General features: G+C 44.2%; 2 protein-coding genes across 7 annotated transcripts in view; one reads left to right on the top strand and one right to left on the bottom strand.

Moving 5' to 3' along the window:
* The first annotated feature begins 1,087 nt into the window (after positions 1-1,087).
* LOC129712039 (proline rich transmembrane protein 1B) lies at positions 1,088-11,706 on the top strand. The gene is made up of 4 exons (XM_055660186.1): positions 1,088-1,246; positions 5,578-6,008; positions 9,957-10,088; positions 10,689-11,706. Exons 1-4 carry the CDS (start codon positions 1,237-1,239, stop codon positions 10,836-10,838), a joined length of 723 nt encoding a protein of 240 aa, XP_055516161.1. The 5' UTR covers positions 1,088-1,236; the 3' UTR covers positions 10,839-11,706.
* A 3,617-nt stretch (positions 11,707-15,323) lies between these two features.
* The window catches only part of LOC129712037 (endophilin-B2-like), a 61,208-nt gene continuing 51,910 nt past the window's right edge, over positions 15,324-24,621 (bottom strand). For 4 of the 6 annotated variants that reach the window (XM_055660181.1, XM_055660182.1, XM_055660183.1 and 1 more), the window contains 5 exons: positions 22,368-22,457; positions 19,969-20,069; positions 19,041-19,055; positions 17,594-17,825; positions 15,324-16,587 (listed from right to left, as the gene is read on the bottom strand). In XM_055660181.1, the coding sequence (XP_055516156.1) occupies positions 16,480-16,587; positions 17,594-17,825; positions 19,041-19,055; positions 19,969-20,069; positions 22,368-22,457 (546 nt within the window). In that variant the 3' untranslated portion in view covers positions 15,324-16,479. The remainder of the gene's footprint in view (positions 16,588-17,593; positions 17,826-19,040; positions 19,056-19,968; positions 20,070-22,367; positions 22,458-24,621) is intronic. The other 2 variants (XM_055660180.1, XM_055660184.1) reach the window with 1 other exon arrangement.

Here is a 24,621-nt window from a genome sequence, read left to right as displayed (position 1 = left end):
TTCAGAGGAGATTCATTCACCAGGTTGTTGCCTGCATTGGCACATTGCAGTTACAATTTGCAGCCCAGTGGTGTGAATATTGAATCCATTGTTGTTTATCTCTCCACATCACCGTCTATATCTCGTTTCCCTTTTCCCTAACCGGTCTGAAGAAGGGTCTCGACCCGAAACATCACCCATTCCTTCTCTCCAGAGATGCTGAGTTACTCCAGCTTTTGTGTCTACAAGGAGAGACCAGATAGGCTGGGTTTCTCTCCCTGGAACAGAAGACGCACATACGGCACAGTGGCGCAGCAGTACAGTTGCTGCCTTGCAGCGCTTTCAATGCCGTAGAACCGGGTTCGACCCCGACTACGGGTGCTGTCAGCTCAGTATAGAGTTTGTACAGTCTCCCCGTGCCCACATGGATTTTCTCCAAGATCTTCGGTTTCCTCCCACACTCCAAAGACCTTGGTATAAAGCTTGGTATAAATGTAAATTGGCCCTCGTGTGTCTTGTGGACTTAGATCCCCCCAAGATCTCCCTGCACATCAAGGCTGTTAAGGGTCTTGCCACTAACTATAGATTTTCCCATTACAACCTCCCAGAGTGTCGATAAGTACATAAGGCGAACATGTTTCTGCGCTGTATGGCTTCACCGTGGCATCATTGTTCGGCACAGACTGTGTGGGGAAAGGGCCAGTTCCTTTACTGTATCTTTCTGTGTTCTCTGACATTACCAGAGTTCAGACGTGGTTTATTTTTAAACGACTGTGGAGACAGTTGGTTTGGGGGAAATTGCTACAGAAACCTGCACCCGTGCACAGAGGCCGATTAAAGCCTGGGATTGTTTCCTACAAACCGCTGAAACCGAAGTCCTTTGCTTAAATTATTAATCCGCACCACCTTTCCCTTTACTGCTTTATTAGTTCTAGGAAAAAGTGGAATGAAGTTTGCACCTGACACCGCGGAAGAAAGTGTAATAAAACGCGTTTTAAATGTTAACCACTGGCTCAAGGTGCATGCACTGTGCGTGGAGATAATGGGCCTTATCTGTTGGAGAGCAGTAAATGATTGTGTGTATGTGTGTGTGAGGCGAGGCGGGCCGGTACCACACGTCGCCTTCCCCAGCCCCCTCCCCTCCCCTCCCCGGGCCGGGCTTCACCTCGCCGCTCTGTAAACACGCACTCGGCCACTTGTTCATTGCTCCCGCCGGCAGAGAGTCGAGGCGACACGGTGCGAGGAGCAGCAGCAGCGATGGCATCAGGTATGTAATTCACAGCCCGAGGGAGGGTTTCTTCACCCGCATTGACTGGCTAAAGTTGGGCAAATGTCCGTCCTACTCATTGGCGTTTGCAACAGCGTTTCTTTTGCGAGTTTATACGTCGTGCAGAGAATTTATTGATCAGCTTTACGGCTGGATCTTGTAGTTCTGCATCTCTCTCCCCCCAACAGCCGTGTCTGGCACTGACAGACCCCCAAGTTTAAGGTGGGGAGGACACAGAGTGCTCGAGTAATTCACCGGGTCAGGCAGCATCCCTGAAGAACATGGATGGATGGGTGACGTTTCGGGTGGAGAAGCTGCTTCAGGGGAGGGTTGTCCACAGATGCTGCCAGACCCAGTTACCCCAGTACTTTGGGTCCCTTCTGTAAACCAGCATCTGCAGTTCCTTGTTTCCACACGGCTGGTCCTAATGGCCAAGGCTGTTAATACAAATGATTTGGAGAAGTGTGAGGGAGAATGTGAGTCTCTGAATTGAGCTCCAGGTGAGTGGCTGAGGTTGGTAATAGTTCCGATTCCATCGGGCAAGAGACAGGGGAACATGGGAGGGATTGTGAATCATGTGAAGGGTGAACATCAATGCAGCTTGGCTGGGCTGAATGGCCCGCGAGGTATGGAGCTATGGTTCTGGGTCACCGTACATGGAACTCAAATGTTGCTGGATGGGGCGATGTGGAGGAGGTCAGGCAGCAGGTTAGTTACTTGTTATCCTAGAGTGGAGTGTGTGCAGCGAGGGGGGAGAAGGTGGGACATCAGGTCATTGTGGATTCAGGTTCTTGCCATTCTTGTAAAGTAGATTTGTCTCAAAGGAGAAAATGCACTTCCTTAATTGCCTTTGTTTAAACCTAGGTAATAAATGCAGACAGGACCTATATTCTCAACCAGTGGCGGACTGGCCAGGGTGTCAGCTTGCCCGATGGCAAGTGGGCCCCTGATGAAGTGATGGCAAGTGATGGCAAGTGGGCCCCTGTTAAATGATAGCATTGTAGTTGTGGGTGGGCCCCCTTTGTCACCTGGCAACCAATATTTTTAGACCCAGTCCGCCACTGATCTCAACCTTGGCACAGCTTCCATAACCTCCAGAGGATCTATGGATTTTGTGTCCAGCTTTTCTGCTCCTTGGTCAATTGTTACAGAATAATTCTTATAATGTTGTTTTTTGTGCAAGGTCAGTCCATTGAGAAGATGGTGCTGGGAACATCTTAGATCATTGTTGCCCATATAATAGCAATGTCGATCTTTTTCCAAGCCAGTATGTGACTTGGAGGTAATACATTTCCAAGTATCTTTCTTGTGTGAAGGTTTCCCCAAATTACTTACTGAGTTTCTTCTCTGACCTGAATGGCGGACTCCTTATCCTTGTGTGAATATTTTCCCAAATTACCCACTGTCATATAGTCATAGAGTCTTACAACTTGGAAACAGGCCCTTCTGCCCAACTTGCCTTCAATGGGTGAAGGAATCTCTCTTCTCTGTCCTGAATGGCTGTCTCCCTATCTTGAGACTGGATGTTCCATCCAGAGGCAGCGGCATCCTACACCTACCCTGGCAAGGCCACAGGGACCTTCTGTTTCACTTCTCATCTCTGTGAAGAGGTCTGTCTGACTACCTGGCTGAGAACAAGAGAAACCTGTCCAGAGCAATGTTCAGCCAAAGCTGGAATCTTACGTTGAACTCTCCAATTTGGAGGAGGAGGCAGGGCTGTAATTCTGGAGCTGGGAGGAGGTATTGAGATTAAAGTAAATAATAATTAACAGCTGTTACTTCTGTTTGCACACTGTGCTAAAAGTTCAAAATGCATTCCAAACAAAATCCTAACACTGAACCCAATAAAAGAGATATTAGGATTAAAGACTTGGTCAAAGAAGTTGGATTTGAGGAGGAGTCAAAGAGAAGGAAAGGCTAAGGGAAGGAATAATGAACTAAAAGTAAGGATAGAGCATTGCTCCTTCCTCAAGTCTCTCATCTTTGTTATTCCTTCCCAAGTCTCTCTTCCTCTCTGACCTTCTTAGAACTAAACCTCTTTGGATATTGATTTATCTAACTTCAAATAATCCCTGCAATCCCTCTCTCTCTCCATTCCTTCCCCACCCAAGCCACACCATTCTCATCTAGTTATAGCTAATAATAATGGCCTGTATCCTTTATCATTGTTACTTTTTTTCTTATCTTTCATTCATCTGTTCTATATCTCTCTACATCATTGTCTACATCTCTCGTTTCCCTTTCCCGTGACTTTCAGTCTGAAGAAGGGTCTCGACCCCAAAACGTCACCCATTCCTTCTCTCCAGGGATGCTGCCTGTCCCGCTGAGTTACCCCAGCATTTTGTGTCTATCTTCGGTTCAAACCAGCGTCCTTCCTACGCTCTTTGACCAAGCCTTTAATGTACAAATGAATAACAACAAAATTCTCTAATGGTTGAAAGAAAGATTTTTTGCATACAATGGTTTTGTAGTTTGATTATTTTGTCGTTCCTACTGAACATTCTTAAAATGTTGTCACTGTCTTTCGAAGTGTTATTTATCTAAGTGCTGCACGATGCATTAGTCATTGCATGCATGGCTGCTTCTTCCATTCATTGGATATATATATATATATACACACACTTATAAATATATATTTAAAGGGTTGGATAACTAAACAAATACAAAGTGATAAGAAATGAAACAGTCAATCTATTAATTAAACATCACGCATAAAACAAGGCAATACAATAATCTATTCAGGAAACAGTTCTTTATACAGTGAGCGTTTAGAGTGCGGAATGTGCTTCCACAAGGTGTACTAGCAGTGAAGAGTACAGGAGAACTTGATCTACACACGTGGTGGACAGGAGCAGAAGGAGCTGTTGATGGATGAGATGGAGTAGGGTGGGTGAAGGCTCATGTGGCACCAGTGTCAACTAGATGGGACGAACGGCCTCTTTCTGCTCTGCTGCACATGCACTGGTCCCAACGTTGGTCTTTTTAAAATTGACTATCTGTTAAGACCACCCACAGTGGATTCAGCTGTAGAGAGAGAGTTGTTATAAATGACCCGAAATGTTGATCATTTCTTGTTGATGTGTTGGGCCTTGCAAATAGTCTCCACTGAGGTTGTTAACAGTAAGTTGGACAATTTGATCTCTTTCGATGGCAGGGGTGCTACACCAAGTAACAGCAGTACACGGCTCAGTTTCTCAGATTTGCAACAGTGTAGTTCCTTTGAGACCACCAGCTCTCAGTTATTATTGTATAGTTACACCCTGGGTGTGATTTTGCCTTTGAGCAATAGTGTAAATTGAGGTGGTGGGGTTGATGTTATTGGGGCCTTATCACTCAGAACTTCCCACGTTCAATGACTTCACAGTGAAAATCTAATGCAGCGGCTGACACAATATCAGGTGCTCTAAACCAGTGCAAGTTCTCCCAATGTGGGGCAATTTTTTGTCTGAGTCAGGAGTAGTTGACACATGACCAAGGCTGAAAGGTTCAGCAGGAAACATTGGATTTTGTTTTTCTTTTCAATATATCAATGTAAGTTCTGCCAGTGTCGCAGCATGGTGCGTGAAACTCACTCAGTTCTCTCTTCGCGTGATTGAGAATAAGTACTTCCATCCTTGTTTGGATAAACAAACTTCTATTATAACCAAGTCTGCAAAAATGGAAAGCTTTCTTATCTCATACTACGCCTTTAAAATGGACAAAATTGCTTTTTTTTTTAATTTAAAAATAAATCGACTACAGGATAAGCTTTGACATTGTTGTAAAACTCAATCTGCCATCCTCCCCCCAACCAGGGTCTCCAACCAAAAGGTCTCCCATTTCTCTTCTCCAGAGATGCTGCCTGTCCCACAGAGTTACTCCAGCATTTGGTGTCAATCTTTGTTATGTGGGTGACTAAAGTCCCATCAAAGTATTTGATTCTTGCCTGGCTTCTCAGTCGGGGGAAAGTATCAATGTTCATCAATATCCATGTCCTGTGAACACAGTTTTACAAGTTCAATGATAGTAATGTTAGCACCGTGGAATCGGAGGCCGGGGGTGATTTTGACAATCAGAGTCAATGTTCGATGATCATTGCATTTGGGGTCAGCCTCTTTCCCCCAATTAATGTTGAAACATACCTTGAATACTAAGAACTTCTAGTTACGGTGGAAAGTGTGCAAGATAGTCAGATTTATTCCTACTTATTCAAAAGTAGGCGTAAAATTTGTGACATGGACTACACACTTTGAATATACTTTATTTGCCATAAAGTTCTTTAGGGTGTACTAGATATTTTATAAGATATTATATATCAAATACAAAGCTGTTCATATTTTGCATTTCATCAGGCTCAGCAGGGGGTGAACATGGAGCTCAAAGACAGACGGGATCGAGAGACGATGGAAGTGGGCTGGTGCAAGTGGTGGCCTCAGCCATCCCCTCCGTTGAGCTCATTGAGGAGCCTCCTTTCACCCATTGCCAGGTATCGAACTCTGCAGAGAGCACTGGCCGGCGCCATTGCGCTGTTGACGTTGCTGCCCAACCAAAGGATACGAGTGAGGTGGAGCAAGACACAAACTCGCTGGGATATACAAACAGAGCCTACGTGGGAGAGCCTCCTCCATATTCACCACCAGATCCAAAGACATTACACCTGCTCTACCCTTCCTTCGGGACCCCTTTCACGAGACAGTTACCTGTTGTTTACCAACCAGGAGCACAGGATCAAGTCTTCTATCAAAATCAGCAAGCCCTTCCTGGCCCCTATCCCTACTCAATTGTAAGTAGTGCCTCTTTTAATAATTAAAATGTTCTACAGATACTTGAGCAGGAATCCAATACAGGGAACAAGATTGAACCAAACTGGCAACACTCTGAATAATTTTAAATTGACCAAAATATAACTTTAAACAAATTTCTTTTCAGAAAATTAGACAATTCATACTCATTGGCTCACATCATTAATGCATGTGACTGATTAGGGATCAGCATCTGTACAGGAAGGGGCCAATACACGTGCCTGTATTTCAGCTGCCTTGCCCTCTCAGGTTTAGTTGTCTTGTTTCCCCTGGTATTTGAATGTTCTCACAGAGACTGTGGAGGAAGAGCGAGGGTGCTCTCCATTAACCAACCATTAGAAAGATGGCCATTATCCTACTGAACATGACACAATGGTGGCATTTAAGAGACTTTTGGATGGGCACATGATGTGTAGAAAATGTTAGGAGCATTGCGGGCTGAAGGGCCTGTTCCTATGCTGTACTGTTCTAAGGGATGTTAATGTTCACAAATTGTCCGTGATCTTCCCTAATTCTCCTTTCCCGGCATTCCCTCGGGATAGCGGATTTGGGGCGACTCCTGAGGTTTGTGTACGTCCCATTGTTCATAGCGCCAGAGATCTGGGTTCAACCCTGACATTAGGTTTCTCAATGTGGAGTTGGCACGTTCTCCCTGACCTCCTGGGTTTCCTCCGGGTGTGCTGGTTTCTCAGTTGGTGCCTCTGTGCAGTTTACACAATCTTCCTGTGACAGCGCTTTTCTCCACTCTGGCTTCCTCCCCCATACGCGTGGGTTTGTATGTTAATTGCCCTCTTATTTGTGTAGGCAGTGGATGGGAAAGTGGGATAACATAGAACTAGTGTGTATGCATGATCGTCGGTAGGCAGAAACTCGGTGGGCCAAAGGGCCTTTTTCTAAGCTGTATCTGTCTATCAATCTGTCAGGTCACTCCAGGTTTATCTAACCTCTCCTTAAAGCTAATACACTCCAATCCAAGGACCATCCTGGTAAACCTCTCCTGCACCCTCTACAAAGCCTCCACACTCTTCCCATTGTGTGGCAACCAGAACTGCATACAATACTCCAAATGTTGCTGAACCAAAGTTTTATAACAAAGCTTTCACAGTCACAGTACTGGATTACTTTACTGGGTCATCAAAGTGAGAAGCTTCAGTTAATCATTATGCCAGTCCTGTAATTTAAACCTCCTGTCTTTAGTTCACTTCTCGCTGATAAGATCAGCATTGAATTCTCCAACTGGTTGGAACTCACAGAAGGGTAATGTGCACAGTGTTTCCACACACACACACACACAGATACACAGATACACACACCTAAAAATAGAGAGCAATGAACATGATCTACCAAATGCAAATGTTCTGTGACGTCTATCAAAGAGATGTTAGTATAAAGAGGGAATCAAATTTGAAGATCCACAGTTGAAAAATGTCAGCCAATATCTTAAGTTTACAGTTATATTTGTGCTATCGATGTTGTATTCGGAACAAGATCTGATCAAAGGTCATCGAGCTGAAACATTAACTGTTTCTCTCTCCAAAGATAACTCCTGCTCTGTTCTTTTTACCATTCATTATCTGTTCTCATTTCATCTGGTCAGGATCTACAGTATTCTTTTGAATATTTTTGAAGTGTAGATATTTAAAAGAGAGAATGTGGTGACTAAATTGTGCACAACAAGAACTTAGTGATATGATAAATGATCAGATAATAAATTTTCAGGGACGATTGATTCAGACAGACAGAGCATAGACAGAATGTTATTATGTACAGGTTACACAAAAAAGCTGGAGAAACTCAGCGGGTGCAGCAGCATCTATGGAGCGAAGGAAATAGGCAACGTTTCGGGCCGAAACCCTTCTTCAGACTGATCGGGGGCGGGGGAGTGGGTGGGGACAAGAAAGGGAAAAGGAGGAGTAGCCAGAAGGCTGGGGGATGGGAGGAGACAGCAGGGGGGCTGAGGAAGGGGAGGAGACAGCAAGGACTAACAAAATTGGGAGAATTCGATGTTCATGCCCCCGGGGTGCAGACTCCCCAAACGGAATATGAGGTGCTGTTCCTCCAATTTCCGGTGCTGCTCGCTGTGGCCATGGAGGAGACCCAGGACAGAGAGGATCGGCCAGGATCGGATTGAATGGCGGTGCAGGGGGCCGAATGGCCTACTTGAAGTGCTTATGTTTCTATGTACAGCATGTTCTTAAGGTTTGTAAACTCAGTGGAAGTAGGTTCAATGATCTGCTTATAGGGAAATTGAATAAACAAGGTCATGGAGTTGTACGACATAGAAAAGGCCCTTCAGCCCACCACTTTCATGCCAACCTTTTTGCCCATCTACACTAATTCCATTTGCCCACGTCAGATCCGTAAACTCCTCTAAGGTTTTATCTTTTTAGGAACATTCACCTTTAAGCTGTATCACTTGGTGTTGCTATGATCTCCCCATTGATCAACAATTCTACAAGCAATTGTAACTTGGAAACTATCTGAAGAGGTTAGGGTTTCCAAAGCATAATTTGTGGCCTTCAGCTGGCCAAAGTGCAGTAACTGGCCCCAACCTCATGAAACCGCTGCTGTGGAATCATCGACCCCCGAGCACCCACTTCCCAATGGCTCAGCGGGTAGGTGACTCAAGCCAGCTCCCAGTCTGTGAGAGTGGGTTGGCCCGCAGCTAAGGCTGGACAAATACGGATGATGAGAGATGATAATATTTTTTTTAAAACTGCATTTCTGTATTACCTTTCACAAACCCAGGATAATTCCATAACAATATGGTCTCATATGTATGTTTATATGATTTCAGTAATATATCATGTGTACATACATATATGATGATATTATTCATAACATATTATATGATATAGTGTAATGCTGTTGGGGCCTGTTCTCCCAACCCCAGACTCCTGAAGTGGACTTTTATTCTGATGTGTAACCAGGAGAATTTGAGGATGTTCTCAAAGCCATTTAAAAAAAGTGTAGAATCCCCACCAACCTAGGTCGATGGTAAGATGGTAAATGATCCAAAATTGGCTTGATCAGAGGTAGGGATTGAGGGGTGCTGTTCTACCTGAAGATTTGTGACCAGTGGCGTTCTGCAAGGATCAGTATTTTCTGCAATAGTATCTCGATCTTCTGTGGCTTTGTAATATTTATTACTGATTTGAATGAAAATGTAGATGATGGTCTGATTAGTAAATTTGCAGATGACATGGACATTGTGGACAGTGAGAGATTGTCAAAGGATACAGCAGGATAAATTCATTTGGAAATGGCAGGCGATCTATGGGGAATGTTTACATTAACTGACAGGATTCCAGCTGTGTCCAAACCAAGCCGAGGCTTCATTTTGAGTTGCTATTATTGGAGGTGGTGCTGTACAGTGTCGGCAGGTGATGGAGGAGATTCTCGCGCTGCCTCTGTCTCTCTGTCCCCGTCTCTGTCCCAGTCTCTGTCCCCCCAGATGACAATCATCTCCTTTGTGTCATCTTTTTTCTAGGTTGTCACAGTTTAAGGATAAGGAGGAAGTCTTTTAGGACCGAGATGAGAAAATCATTTTTTACACAGAGAGTGGTGAATCTGTGGAATTCTCTGCCACAGAAGGTAGTTGAGGCCAGTTCATTGGCTATATTTAAGAGGGAGTTAGATGTGGCCCTTGTGGCTAAAGGGATCAGGAGGTATGGAGAGAAGGCAGGGATGGGATACTGAGTTGGATGATCAGCCATGATCATATCGAATGGCGGTGCAGGCTCGAAGGGCCGAATGGCCTCCTCCTGCACCTATTTTCTATGTTTCTTTCACCCATAGCTAAAGAGCTGCTTCTGGTGGCGGTGAGGATAATCTGGAGGGACCGTGGTACTCTGCAGCAGAAACTAGGAAGGAAATGGTATCTTTGTGTCTTTGTCTATGTTTTTGGCAGTTTTCCCCTTTTCTTGCAGTATAATTATCCACTGCCTGGATCAGCACAGGAACAGAGAAGATCTCCTAAGGACTACATGGTGGAATCAGTTCTGGTCACCGTCTTCTGCTGCCTATTGTCAGGAATTCTGGCAATCATCTTCTCACATGAGGTAGGAGTGACTTGTCCTTCATTTGCAACACCTAACCCTTGCATTGTATGGATTAGTTCCTGCTGATTCTGGCTCATTAGATTCTTCAAAGTTTAGATCCGAAATGTTAATTGAAGCAATGTGGATGTTTATCAGATGTAAACTGATATTAGTACAGCAATGGGATGGTGAGAGCACAGGTGGAGGCCAAACAGCCCATTAAGCTCATATTGGCTTTGTGTAAGAACAATCCAGTTTGTCCCAAATCTCTCGCCCTCTCCCCACTGCCTTGCAAATTCCTTCCTTTCAGCTCTGTTGGAAAGCCACCATTGAATCTGTCTCCATGACTACCCTGGCCAGTGTATCCTTGACCCTAATCACTTGCTATTCAGTAGACTGGATCAAGAGCTCTGAACTGGATGAGAACAATGGGATTGGCAAATTAAACTAGATTGGACAGAAATGGACTGGAACTAAATCATAACTAAACCTCATTGATTAGTCCTCGAAGGTTTCTGACTCTTTTAACTCAGTTGTCAATTAGACCATCTTGTGTCTATTGCAGATGGTAGCAATATCAGCGGAGGTTCAGTTAATCCCTTCTGATCTTTCCCATGCCAGACCCGGATGGCGATACACCGAGGTGACCACGTTCATGCGGAGAGCACATCGAGGAAGGCGCGGACGCTGGTGTTGTTCAGCCTGCTCTTTGGTGTCTTTGTGTCCATTGGGTGGGTGATATACGTGGTGGTGGCACTTTACTTTGCGTGACACGGATTGGCGGTCGACAGGCTGGCCCCTGCAGGAGTTGGTGTGGAGTCCCATCGGGTAAGCACCGGCCGGTGTGGTTTGGGACAAACCTCGTCTGAGCAACACGGGCTGGGAGTTTGCATTGTTTCCTTTCAAACCTCGTTGATATTGGTCCATGGAACGAGGGCACCCCTGGCTGGTAATACTGCCCAGCCCAGCCCACCGGCGATGCCCTTGTGAACTGCTGCAGTCTGTACACATGTGATACTGTGAGGAAGCTCCACGACTTTATAGGGAAGGAAGGAAGGGCTGTTCTACCCTGCAGCTGGGAGCTGGGTCACTCAGAGGAGAATGTGAGCACTGATGTTGCCCTCCACTCAGTCTCTGTCCTTCCAGTTGGTGAAGGTGAGGCCTGATTCGGAAGAGGAAAAGATCACAGCTGAAAAAGATCCAGCCTTAGAGAGTGACAGATACTGATTGTTTGTCAAAGAATGGTGGTCTTGAATTGTTAATGAAAGTGGCCCGACGGTGCTCCCCTTGGCCATGGTTGATGCAGGCTTCCCAGTACAGCCCAATCTCCAGCTGATCCAGGACCTCAGCATTCATCTCCAGCACATGGTTCCAAACAACCCAGTGAGACAGATCATTTAATAATTTAAACAGCGGTCGGTGTCACAGCAACCAACAAGACTAGTCCTTTCTTGCATCAGAGTGTGTGTACTTTTCTCACAGGATAGACAAGGGAACAGAATGGTTCACCCGGAACAATTTTAACATTTATGCTTGATCATAGAGCCCCCATGATCTGTCCATGTATTGCCCAGTCCTGTTTTCTCCTGATACTAAGGCTATGCAGGTCACACAATCCTTACCCCCCCCCCCCCCCCCCCCCCCCCCTGCCCCCCCCCCCCTTACTTCTCTGAGCCAGTACTAATAACTGCTGCAGGTTTTTCAAAAACTATTGAAATTACTAAAAGTAAAGTGCATTTAGCTGATTCTTGTCTCTTAGCCCCAGTGAAGTTAAAATTATAAATTAAAACAGAAAATACTTTAAGTACTTAGCAGGTCTTGTAGTGTCTGTGGAGATACAATACAGTGCCCTCCATAATGTTTGGGACAAAGACCCATCATTTATTTATTTGCCTCTGTACTGCTCAATTTGAGATTTGTAATAGAAAAAAAAAAAAAAATCACATGTGTTTAAAGTGCACATTGTCGGATTTTAATAAAGGCCATTTTTATACATTTTGATTTCATCATAAAAGTCCTGAAGGAGCGTTGGAGACTGGTAGTTTGTGACTATAGGCGTTGCAATGTTTCAAATGCATGGAATGGAGCGTGGGATATATGTGCACGGGGCTGGGAGGAGTGTCATTTTATTAGTTTTAATATATCAACACCTACTACATTGTGTGGAAGATTTTAAAAGTATGGAATAAAAGATGTAATAAACATTATTTAAATCCTTTTACTGTCAATGTGTGTGTGTGTGGGCTCTATTTGATACACAGAGATATATTTGACTTCCAATGTTGAGGTCAAACACATCCCCATTTTTGGACTGTTTTAATGGATTCAGTAAAGAGCAAAACCCATATTCAAATTGGTCACTCAATGCCATAAAACGTGTTCCTTTCAGCCCGACTCTCGCCAGTAGGTTCACACTTGACCAAGGGGTGCACTTCTGCCTTCAAAAGGATGCCAATCCCCTCTTGTGCCACTATCAACTGTGGCAGAGGTTCTCTCAATCTTCCTGATCCCACCCATCAACTCTCAATGAAACCCACGGGTCCTACCTTTGCTGACTGAGATGCCATCTTGGTTTTGTTGTCTATGTCTTCCAAAAGATCATGGTTTTGAGAACATTGGACTTCCTGACAATGGGTTCCTGTCCCCACTGGTAGTTACTGCCAGAGGCCGCAACAACATCAGTTTAACCCATTTCTCAGTCATTATTTCCTTGGCTACTTTCATCACTTAACGGAATGGAGCAGCTGGACCCTTGCCCAACACGCACGCTGAAGGATCACAGAGTCTGCTCCTCATTCCAATCTAATATGGGTGACCCTGTCAGGATCAATAGATGCTGAGAGTACATGAGCTGAAGCACACAGACATCACAGCAGAGAGGAAAGGGTAAAAACGCAAAGATTAATGTTGGACAGGGTGGGATCTTTTCTTTGTAGCAAAGGAAGTTGCGTGATGAGTGGATAAGGTGAAGATTCTGTGTTTTTCCCAGGGGAGAAGATCGAAAATGAGAGACGAGTTGAGGTGGAGAGATTTAAGAGGGACATCAGGAACACCTTCAATTGGAGGGTAGTCCGTATCTGGAATGAAAAGCCAGAGGAAGCTAGAGAAGCAAAAACAATTACAACTCAAAATATATTTAGATACAGAGGAGACACAGGTGAGGGGTCAACCTAGGACAGCAAGGATGGGGGAAGGGAGAAACCACGTTTACCAAAGAAAGGGGACGTCTTGGATGTCGTAGAGTGGAAAGCCTTAGCTTGGGAGCAGATGTGGAGAAATTGAGAGTAGGGGATGGTACAGTAGCTTGCAAAAGTATTCATACCCCTTGAACTTTTCCACATTTTGTCACGTTACAACCACAAACGTAGATGTATTTTATTGGGATTTTATGTGATAGACCAACACAGAGTGGCGCATAATTGTGAACTGGAAGGAAAATTATATATGGTTTTCAAATTTTTTTACAAATAAAAAACTGAAAAGTGTGGCGTGCAAAAGTATTCAGCCCCCATTACTCTGATACCCCTAAATAAAATCCAGTACAACCAATTGCCTTCAGAAGTCACCTAATTAGTAAATAGAGTCCACTTGTGTGTAATCTAATCTCAGTATAAATACAGCTGTTCTGTGAAGGCCTCAGAGGTTTGTTAGAGAACATTAGTGAACAAACAGCATCATGAAGCCCAAGGACCAGACAGGTCAGGGATAAAGTTGTGGAGAAGTTTAAAGCAGGGTTAGGTTATAAAAAAATATCCCAAGCTTTGAACATCTCACGGTTCAATCCATCATCCGAAAATGTAAAGAGTATGGCACAACTGCAAACCTACCCAGACATGGTCGTCCACCTAAACTGACAGGCCGGGCAAGGAGAGCATTGATCAGAGAAGTAGCCAAGAGGCCCATGGTAACGCTGGAGGAGCTGCAGAGAGCCACAGCTCAGGTGGGAGAATCTGTCCACAGGTCAACTATTAGTCGTGCACTGCACAAATCGGGCCTTTATGGATACTTGGCAAGAAGAAAGCCATTGTTGAAAAAAAGCCATAAGAAGTCCCGTTTGCAGTTTGCCACAAGCCATGTGGGGGACACAGCAAACATGTGCAGAAGGTGCTCTGGTCAGATGAGACCAAAATTGAAGTTTTTGGCCTAAATGCAAAACGCTATGTGTGGCGGAAAACTAACACTGCACATCACCCTGAACACACCATCCCCACTGTGAAACATGGTGGTGGCAGCATCGTGCTGTGGGGATGCTTTTCTCCAGCAGGGAACAGGGAAGCTGGTCAGAGTTGATGGGAAAATGGATGGAGCCAAATACAGGGCAATCTTGGAAGAAAACCTGTTAGAGTGCAAAAGACTTGAGACTGGGCGGGGTTCACCTTCCAGCAGGACAACAACCATAAACATACAGCCAGAGCTACAATGGAATGGTTTAGATCAAAGCATATTCATGTGTTAGAATGGCCCAGTCAAAGTCCAGACCTAAATCCAATTGAGAATCTCTGGCAAGACTTGAAAATTGCTGTTCACAGACGCTCTCCATCCAATCTGACTGGGCTTGAGCTATTTTGCAAAGAAGAATGGGCAAAAATTTCAGTCTCTAGATGTGCAAAGCTGGTAGAGACATACCCCAAAAGACTTGCAGCTGTAATTGCAGCGAAAGGTGGTTCTACAAAGTATTGACTCAGGGGGGCTGAATACTTTTGCACGCCACACTTTTCAGTTTTTTATTTGTAAAAAAATTTGAAAACCATGTATCATTTTCCTTCCACTTCACAATTATGCGCCACTTTGTGTTGGTTTATCACATAAAATCCCAATAAAATACATTTACATTTGTGGTTGCAACGTGACAAAATGTGGAAAAGTTCAAGGGGTATGAATACTTTTGCAAGCCACTGTATCTTTGCAAGAGGAAAGATAGGAGGTGTAGTCCAGATTACTGTGGGAGTCAGTGGGTTACGAATTAGATGGGCTGTCCTGCGTAAATCTGACCTAATTCAAAAACTGTTGACTTAAAGGATGCACACTTTAGGAAACATCATTAGTAACTCCTTGAAACAATACACTAATAAGTTTACCACCTGCGACTGGGTCCGTCCTCCAACCTGCTCGCTGTAGTTGCAGCTTCTTCAACAAGGCAACAGCATCACCTTTCTGTTCATGAATCCGAAACTGCGACACAGCAATACCTTGTATTAACACACTGTAACAGGATGGAAGCAAGATGTTTGAGACTGAAAATCCACATGGAGAGAGGCTGGTTAAGGAATGCTTTATTAAAGTTCATTCACTATGAGTAGTACAGCATTAACAGGCAGCAAATACACCCAAATCGGATTGAAGGAGTTGGTACAATTGATGCAGACATTACTAGCCAGGGTATGAACACGCGACCAGGACCTTGCATTATACATTTACACAAGGAGTGAACATTTACACCCAACAGGAAAAGGACAAAAACTACAATTCCAATGCCCTTAAGTGTTCAATTCCATTAACTTAGATCATTTTGAAACAGAAATTATCCTAAAAAATTAAATTACAAAAAGAGAATTATAGTGTAAAATTGATTTAATCTAAATCCTGTGTTTAGTTTTAAATATAATTGCATCTGACATTTCTTGTGATCAGGAGAGTGAATGGAACATGTTTGACCCATTGAAGAGCATCATTCAGTGTAGTTACTCCTTGCTCACCTCCACGTCCAAACACAAAAGCTAACTTTCTCGGACTATCTCCGATGTAGAGACACTGTACATTTGCAAGCCCTTAAGAAAATTCAAAACATAAGAACCCCTTGGATTTAAATGACAAGCAAAGAGTCCCTTGCACAGGACGTAAAATTCTTCTTTAAAAGTAAATCATCTTCCAGGTGTGTACACACTTAGTGCTTGAAGGCTTGTTGTAAACCTGCACAGGAGTCTCAACTTTATTTTCTCCCATCTTTACTGGGGGAAAAAACAATCTACCTGACTGCTTCTTGATGGCATGAGTTGTTACGTGATATGGCCAGATACATCAATGGAGTTCAGCAAACAGGGCAAACCTGTATTAAGGGATTCTTCAGTGTATGCACTAGAATAGCATCCATGAGCAAACCATGCAACCATTAAGCTCAATGCTCGTTTCCACAAATGTCCACTGTCTCAGTATAAATTATAATTGGGCTTTTCCAAGCAAGTGGTTCAAAAGTGATATTTTAATACAGGTTTGTGATATTTTAACTTGGAACAAAATAATTTAAAATATGGCATTCTCAACTATTTGCACACTTTTTGCAACTTTCTGGTACAACTGAAGTCACCAGAAAGAGTTTGGAATGAATGAAATGAGGTTGGTGAGTGAGTGAATGTCGGTGTGGAGTTTGTGCACGTGTTGAGCCTTCACGTTGGGCAGAGGTGGTGACAGGATGTTAGTTCAGCAGCTCCAGGTACGTGACAGGCACCTTCCCTTTCTTGTTGCCTTTTTCTCCCATCAGCCAATCAGAATCCATTCCCGGCAGACTATACACTGTAATGAGCTGCAAATTCAAACATCGAAAGAAGTCGTTCAATTGACAGGGTCACACAGCACGGAAACAGGCCCTTCGGCCCAACTTGCCCCTGCCGACCAAGATGCTTCTTCTAAGCTTGTCCCACTTGCCCACAGACGTCATTTCAGAACGGGTCCTGGCCTGAAAAGTTGCCTGTCCATTCCCTCCCCAGATGCTGCCTAACATGCTGAGTTCCTCCAACACTTTGTGTTGTGCAGGAGGTATATAGTATTATGTGACATATAGGCAGCCTGGGCCCATTGGAAACATGGAGAGCAATTTATAAAGGAAGTAAGGTCAGATCATATGACCTTAAAATGAAGACTGAATTACATCCAAGCGCAAATTATCCTGGATCCTCAATCCTCTAATTGGGCTTAATCTCACAATAATGTAAAATAATAATAATTGAGGCAAGTGATACTTGTTTACAGCCACGTTACAATGCTGTACAAATCATAACCTACTCTTCAATCAAACCAATTCAAGATCCACTTGCTGAAAAATAGGTGTTATGATTCCACTAGTGATGTTGTGTACAAATTAAATCTATTCTGTCAATGAAAGAACAAACACGCTGGATAGCTATCAGCTCATTTGGTTAAAAATCTTTTAAAAAAACATTAGGATAGCTTCTGGAGATGCTATCGAGCAGAATTAATTAATACAGGGAAATCCAAGTTCATTATGATAAACGATATCACAAGCAAGTTCACAAGTTATAGGAGTAGAATTAGGCCATACGGTCCATCGATTCTACTCCGCCATTCAATCATGGCTGATCTCTGCCTCCTCATCCCATTTTCCTGCCTTCTCCCCGTAACCCGTGCACCCTCAAGCAACCAACTGAACTTGATCGAAAATTCTGCTTGATGCGTATCTGCACCACAATATGGATGTGAAATGTCAGCTTGTTTAAAAAGCCGCTGTCCACTTGTGGAAGATGAGGGTAACAGTGATCGAGTCGAGGAAACCCAACTCAATGGAGACTCACCTCATCAGCGAGAAGCTCAAGCTCACTGGAGTCAGCTGCATCATAGTCGTAGAGAACACGAGCCTTCCTTGTCCCAGTGGAAGGGGGGCTCACTTCAGTGAACGTCATCGAGGATGTTGATGGGTTGCAAGGCCCTACCACTGCTGGGACCACAGGGATGGTTGCAGCAGAGGGGGAAACGCCACTGGGTGGAACCTGTGTGTTGGTTTCGCCCACAAATGCACCAGGGAACCTGAAACAAAGGCAAGGTCAGCCCCGTCACATCTCAATGAAATGTAAATCACAACACAGGTTTGCAGCTCTAGTTAACTAACACAAAGAAGACATTCATTTAACTAAATTGAGAAGACATATTAGTGTCTGAGTGTAGTTTATGGTGGGTAAGGTCACACGTTTCCAGGCTTTTCACATGACAAGGTCTGATTACAACTGGCTGCCAAGGATGGAAAAATGTAAGGGTGAACCAGCAAGATGATGAACTTGAGCCACGAGGAACTGCAGATGCTGGAATCCTGCGCAAAATACAAAGTGCCGGAGGAGCTCAGGGTCAGGGTGGGAATGGGCAGGTGATATTTTGGATCATAGCGGGGGGGGGGAAGCAGGAAAATAGGTGGTGATGGGATAAAGTCTGGCAAGTGAATACAGGTGAGGGGAGGTGTATTAGCAGATGGGTGGGCAGGGTCTAGAGATGAAAAGCAGGCCAGTGTAAGGTAAGGAAACAAGATTTTATGCACATAAGTGATGTGTAACAATATTTCACACTGCGTTTTCTGTAGTAGTTGTCCTTTTATTGGGTGGATTTACTGCAAATTGTTTCCTTAGCTCTCGAGTAAATTGGGTTTGTTTTCTGTATAATAAATGTCTTGCCTCACCTTCAGCTCAGTGCCAGCCACAAATACACAATTTCTTGGCCGTTTACCTTGTTTGAATTGATCCTTGGGTTACGACACGAAAGCAGGCTTGGGCAAGTCAGCCATTGAACAAGTGGTGAACACACAGTGTCGTGGGGATTTACTCTATAACAGCTGCTCAACATTGGCTGCAGGTGAACAGGACTCTTCACGTGAAGAGTCTCGACCCGCAACGTCACCTATTCCTTTTCTCCAGAGATGCTGTCTGGCCCGCTGCGTTATTCCAGCTTTTTGTGTCTATCTTCAGTTTAAACCAAAATCTGCAGTTTATTCCTGCACTGTTCACATGTATCAGTTTACACCCAAGGTCCTGATGTGTTTATTTTGATACAGTCAAGACCGCAAGTCATGGGTTTTACTGGATGGGTGAAGTACTCCTCCATGCAAGGAAGGGATATGAAGTATGGAAGGAGGTTTGCGTTTCATGGAAGGTGGGCAGATACAGATTAAAGTGCTGACATTATTTCTCTTTGTTATCTTAGGCAGGAGTTTTCACTGGTTACGCATTATATCATAAATCCAAGATTTATACTTACATTTCACCATCGGAGCTGAAAGCATGAAATGAAAATCATAATGAGGTTATAAAAATATTTAAAGAACAGCCTTTCTTGAAAGGTCACCACTGAGATGCAGCCTGGTGCTGCGAAATACGACGTTAGCTCCAGATCCTCTGCTCAACCTGTCTCATCGGCTGAGGATGGTGCAATTAACAATTAGATGTTACTTCAGTACCTCCCGATTCAAGAGTGACTTACTAGAGCTAGACAATCAGATTCAGCGACAGATAATCAGTGACCAGCAGATGTAGGGGGAAAAGCAGAGTACGGAACGTACACTGAAGAGACATTCAAAAATGCAGGGAGATATTTATATAGAATGTATTCATTAATTGTTTGCAAACAAATTCAAAAACATGGCTCTCTAATCATATGTTAGATGGTTTTACATTTCTTCACATGCTTAAAAATTTAGTGTTGTTTTACCAGTGCAAGCAGTTTAACTTCATTTGCTGGGCACTTGTCGCTGGCCTGGTGCAGCCCCACATCTGCAGCTATATTGGAGTATCTTGCTAGATGGTTTCAGACAGTAGGTCTATCAAGCTATTACCAGATGAAGTCATTAACGATAAGGTTCCTTCCTAAAGAACATTAATGAAGGGGTTTTACCCCAATTCCATGGTTCCTTTTACTGATACAAGTTTTGGATTTGAACACCTGGATTTATCAGTTAACTAACATAACTACTATCACTATGATTAGACATGCCCTCTAATGTAGCCTTGATGGATTCATTTAATCTCTGAACATGGGTGCCACTGCAGAGGTGAGATTTATTGTGTTGTTCCGGCAGATCTAATATTCCTTATAACAGCACCCAGAGTCTGTACATGTCGCATGGAATGTTTGAAATTAACTCGGATAATTGCTTCTGAATACTTAATTTGGTGCCGCAGCTGCTCACCTGCCCAGGAGTTTCTGCAGGTCGACTGTATACTGGTAACACTGGGCGTAATATGTGGCCTGAGCCTCCACAAACTCATGCAGACAGCGCAGGTGGTTGATCTGTAGAGAGAGAGAGAGAGAGAGGGAGGTTTCAACTTGTTTCTACAACCACAATCTGTTGCTTTGAATTATTCAATTGAATATGACTTCCTACTCAGACCATAAAGAAATGGCAACATAATCTCCCCCTGATGTAGCATTCAGGCAGGGTAGTCTCTGGATTCATTCGGAAGTAAGAGGGGGGACAGTCCTTTTGCAGGAAACATTTATTTCAGTTAGAAGGGCGGCATGGTGCCGCAATGGTAGAGTTGCTGCCTATCAGCACCAGGGACCCAGGTTCAATCCCAACCACAGGCGCTGTCTGTATGGAGATTGTACATTCTCCCCGATCTTTGGTTTTCTCCCACACACCAAAGACGTACAAGTATGTAGGTTACATATGTCCCGCTGAGTTACTCCAGCTTTTTGTGTCAATCCAACAACCAACTGGCTCTAATTGTATCCCATCAGCAGCACGAGGTCCTCAACAAACTGCTGAATGTGTTAATGTTACTGCTGTATCCTTTAAACCGTTGAGCTTCCTCCCCATTTAACATTGATCAGACCCTCTATCCTGGTCAATACTGAGCATCAGAGTACAGCCATGCCATGTAAATCCCACCTCATTACATGCAATAACACATCATACTAAGGAACTAAGACTATACCCTACACAGCTGCCGCAATGTAGATTCAATAATAACCAGCAAAATAAAAAAAATTGGACATTTAAATACTTGGAAAGATAAAGGGTAAAAATCAGTTGCAGGGCGATAAGGTATGAGCAGGGGATTGAGTTTAATTAGACTGGGCGTCACAGTGCTGCAGCAGGTAGTGCTGCTTCCTCATAGTTCCAGGGATCTGGGTTCAATCCTGATCTCCAGAGGCTGTCTGTGTACAACACACACGTTCTCCTTGTGCCCATGAGGGGTTCCCTTGCCACACTGGATCCCTAGTGTAGACGGTTGGATAGATAATCAGGGTGGGTAGAGGTTGGGGAGGTGCTGGGTAGTTGATGCAGATGCAGAAGGCAAAGAATTGGGTTAATGTAGATGGGTGCTTGACGGTCAATGCAGATGTGAAGGGCAGATGTGAAGGGCAGATGTGAAGGGCAGATGTGAAGGGCAGTGGAGGGCAGATGGGAGGGCAGATGTGGAGGGCAGATGTGAGGACAGATGTGAAGGGCAGATGTGGAGGGAAGATGTGAAGGGCAGATGTGGAGGGCAGATGTGGAGGGCAGTGGAGGGCAGATGTGGATGGCAGTGGAGGGCAGATGTGAAGGGCAGATGTGGAGGGCAGATGGAGGGCAGATGTGAAGGGCAGATGTGGAGAGCAGATGTGGAGGGCAGATGTGGAGGGCAGATGTGGAGGGATGTGGAGGGCAGATGTGCCCATTTCTGTGATATACTACTGGGGACTTGTCAAGAGTTTTGGACTGGCTCGATAGCCTCTTGTGCTGATGCTCAATATTAGATTTAAAAGAAGGCACAAGTAAAACATGTGAAAGGTTGGAAATTATTAAAGGGCTTAACAGGGCAGATGGGGAGAAAATGAAACCAGGAGTTATAAATAATGGAGTCTCACTGATACATTTAGTAGGGAATTCAAGTATGGACAACCATATAAAGCAGTTCAATGAATGACCCATTTCCACATTTTAAAGTCTATATAAATCCAATGCTGCCAGAGACGGCGTTAGATTTCCTAAGATCATTAGTGATAGGAGCAGAATTAGGCCATTCGGCCCATCAAGTCTACTCCGCTATTCAATCATGGCTAATCTCTCCCTCCTAACCCCATTCTCCTGCCTTCTCTCCATAACCTGACATTTGTACTAATCAAGATTCTATCTATCTCTGCCTTAAAAATATCACTGACATGGCCTCCACAGCCTTCTGTGGCAAAGAATTCCACAGATTCACCACCCTCTGACTAAAGAAATTCCTCCTCATCTTCCTAAAAGAACATCCTTTAATTCTGAGGCTATATGACCTCTAATCTTCGACTCTCCCACTAATGGAAACATCCTCTACACATCCTCTGTATCCAAGCCTTTCGCTGTTCTGTATGTTTCAATGAGGCCCCCCCTCATTCTTCTGAACTCCAGCGAGTACAGGCCCAGTGCCGTCAAACGCTCATCATATGTTAATCTACTCATTCCTGGGATCATTCTTAAAAACCTCCTCTGGACCCTCTCCAGAGCCAGCACATCCTTTTTTGGTCGGAAGCATGGAACATTTTAAATATAGGAAGCAAAGAGGCATGGAACATTATAAATTGTCACAAACAGAAATGTCCCTGTTGCATTCAGTGACGTACATGAGTGCTGCTGATGCCCTCCAGCAGTAACCTGGTCACCTCAGCTTGCCGGTCAAACTCCGTCTGTGCCACTCGCAACTCTTGCTCTGCCTGCAAATGGAAAGGTGGGTGGGTGGGGAAAAGGCAAAGCCTGAACAAAGTTACACATTAACACGGCAATCTGCAAACAACTCACACAGCCACCAATACAAACCAGTGCTGGTTTACATTTTCCAAAGCAACCATTATGCATCTGTCCAGATTGCTTCCTTTGTGCAGTCATCTGCCTGTGTTTCGATGAGTGAACCATCAGCAACTCGGACATCAAGATTTGGTGATTCTCACAACAGGTTTGAGTTTCTCAAAGACAATCAAGAAGGCTGTCTAGATTGGACTACCTTTGTCAATGGACATTCTACTAGCTGCTGCCTCAATTCATCCATAAATTGCATTAAAGGTGTAAAATGGTTAAAGGCATATACACTACTCAATTTCACTGTCAGATCTTTCCAGAAGAACCACGAACACACTAAAATTGGAGCAGGGTAAAACTCAGAGCTGGGCCAACCACTCCGTAATGAGGTATAGACAGCTGTTGCACAACCTCTATTCTCCAGGGTCTGAACTCCTATCACTCATCTAATAGGCTTGTTAGTGTTTATGACTTCAAGTTGGCCAATTTGGTGCAACTGTAACTAAAATAATCGGTTCATTGCAGATACAAATAAAAGATCAATTCTCTTCGCCTATTTTACAAATGCTGACATATTTCAATGTGATCAGCTTATATGTTGCCTGTAAGCCCACGGATTTTGTAGTAGGTGGTTTATCAATCCAGACACACATGCATTGGATCATCTTGAAGCCATCCCTCGCAATGGTTTAAACATACAAAATGGGACAACAAAAAATAAACACCATGGAAAAAAGTGAATTGGAAACCACAAATTTCGAGTTGGAAATGAACAAGAGCACAGTGGTCGTGGCAAAAAGGTTCATGGTCTGGAGACCAAGGAGAGTAGCACCTTAAAGGGCCTGTCCCACTTTCATGACCTAATTCACGATCTTTTTTTACTCGTGGATATTTTTCATCACGCTAGAAAAACGCCCCGACCTACTTGATGCAACGAGTACCTACAGCTAGCATCACGACCTACCTACGACCTTGTGACGACCCTGCTGCGAGTACGAGTCAAGGGCAAACTCAGCAGAGGTCGTGAATTAGGTTGTGAAAGTGGGACAGGCCCTTTAATTGACCATCATCTTAGGGGCCAGCCAGAATGGAGAAGAGAGCTGGTTTCACCATCAGTGTGAAGCACTTTCTCCTGCATGTACATAGAATCTATTTCACACACTAGATTGGTAATCATCCTCTACTCACTATTTTACTGGGAAATACTAAAAAAAAGTGAGTAATGTTTGGTGACATGGTCTGTGGTGAAGATAGACAGGAAATGCTGGAATAACTCAGCGGGTCAGGCAGCATCTCTGGAGAAAAGGAATAGATGGGTTGAAACCCTTCTTCAGACATGAAAGATAGAAGGGGGGTGGGGGGAAGGGGGGGGGGGGGAGGAACTGGAGGCGAGAAAAGGCCGGAACAAATCAGGGCTGGCAACAGATGACCTTGTGGAGTTTGGTCGCTGAGTGAAAGTGCTGGCTGCGGTAAGTCCCACCCCCTCACACTGGATGAGACATATTGCCCGGTGTTCAAAGTGTGTGTATATGTGTGGTTTGCTAAACACAGTAGATACACAGAACGCACACCTTTCTTTGAACATATTGCTGATTTGAAAGTGGGATTGGATTTCTTACACTCATTTCTGCAAGGCTCAAGTATCCCCTGCATCAACTTAAAGAACAAAACTGCGGTGTAAGGGACAAGATCCCAGACAAACCTTGGAAGAAGAGCTCCCGGTAGTGAAATTGGGGCATCAGGAATGAGGGTCGGTTATGATGGGGGGGGGGGGGGGGGGGGGGGGGGGGGGACCTGACAGCTTTAGGTGTGGGTAACTGATCAGGTGAATAGCTTTGTCTAGTCAGAAACCTCATTGGCATTAAACATGATGAATGTTCATAGACACAAAAGGCTGGAGTAACTCGGGACAGGTGGGAAGAAGTGTAGAGGAAGTCTCTCTATCCGTCCCCCATCCATGTCACACCAGCTTCTCGTTTTCACCGCACAAACAGCTAACAATGGCCTGCTTCCTTTTTCATCTTTACTTTTTTGCATTCATTGCATTGTTCTTTATCTCTCTACATCATCGCCTATATCTCT

This window comes from Leucoraja erinacea, chromosome 31 (genome assembly GCF_028641065.1).
Source record: "Leucoraja erinacea ecotype New England chromosome 31, Leri_hhj_1, whole genome shotgun sequence".
In the NCBI taxonomy this organism is placed as follows: Eukaryota; Metazoa; Chordata; class Chondrichthyes; order Rajiformes; family Rajidae; genus Leucoraja; species Leucoraja erinaceus.
Note: the sequence above shows the minus strand (reverse complement) of the source record. Positions and strands in the feature narration are given on the sequence as shown.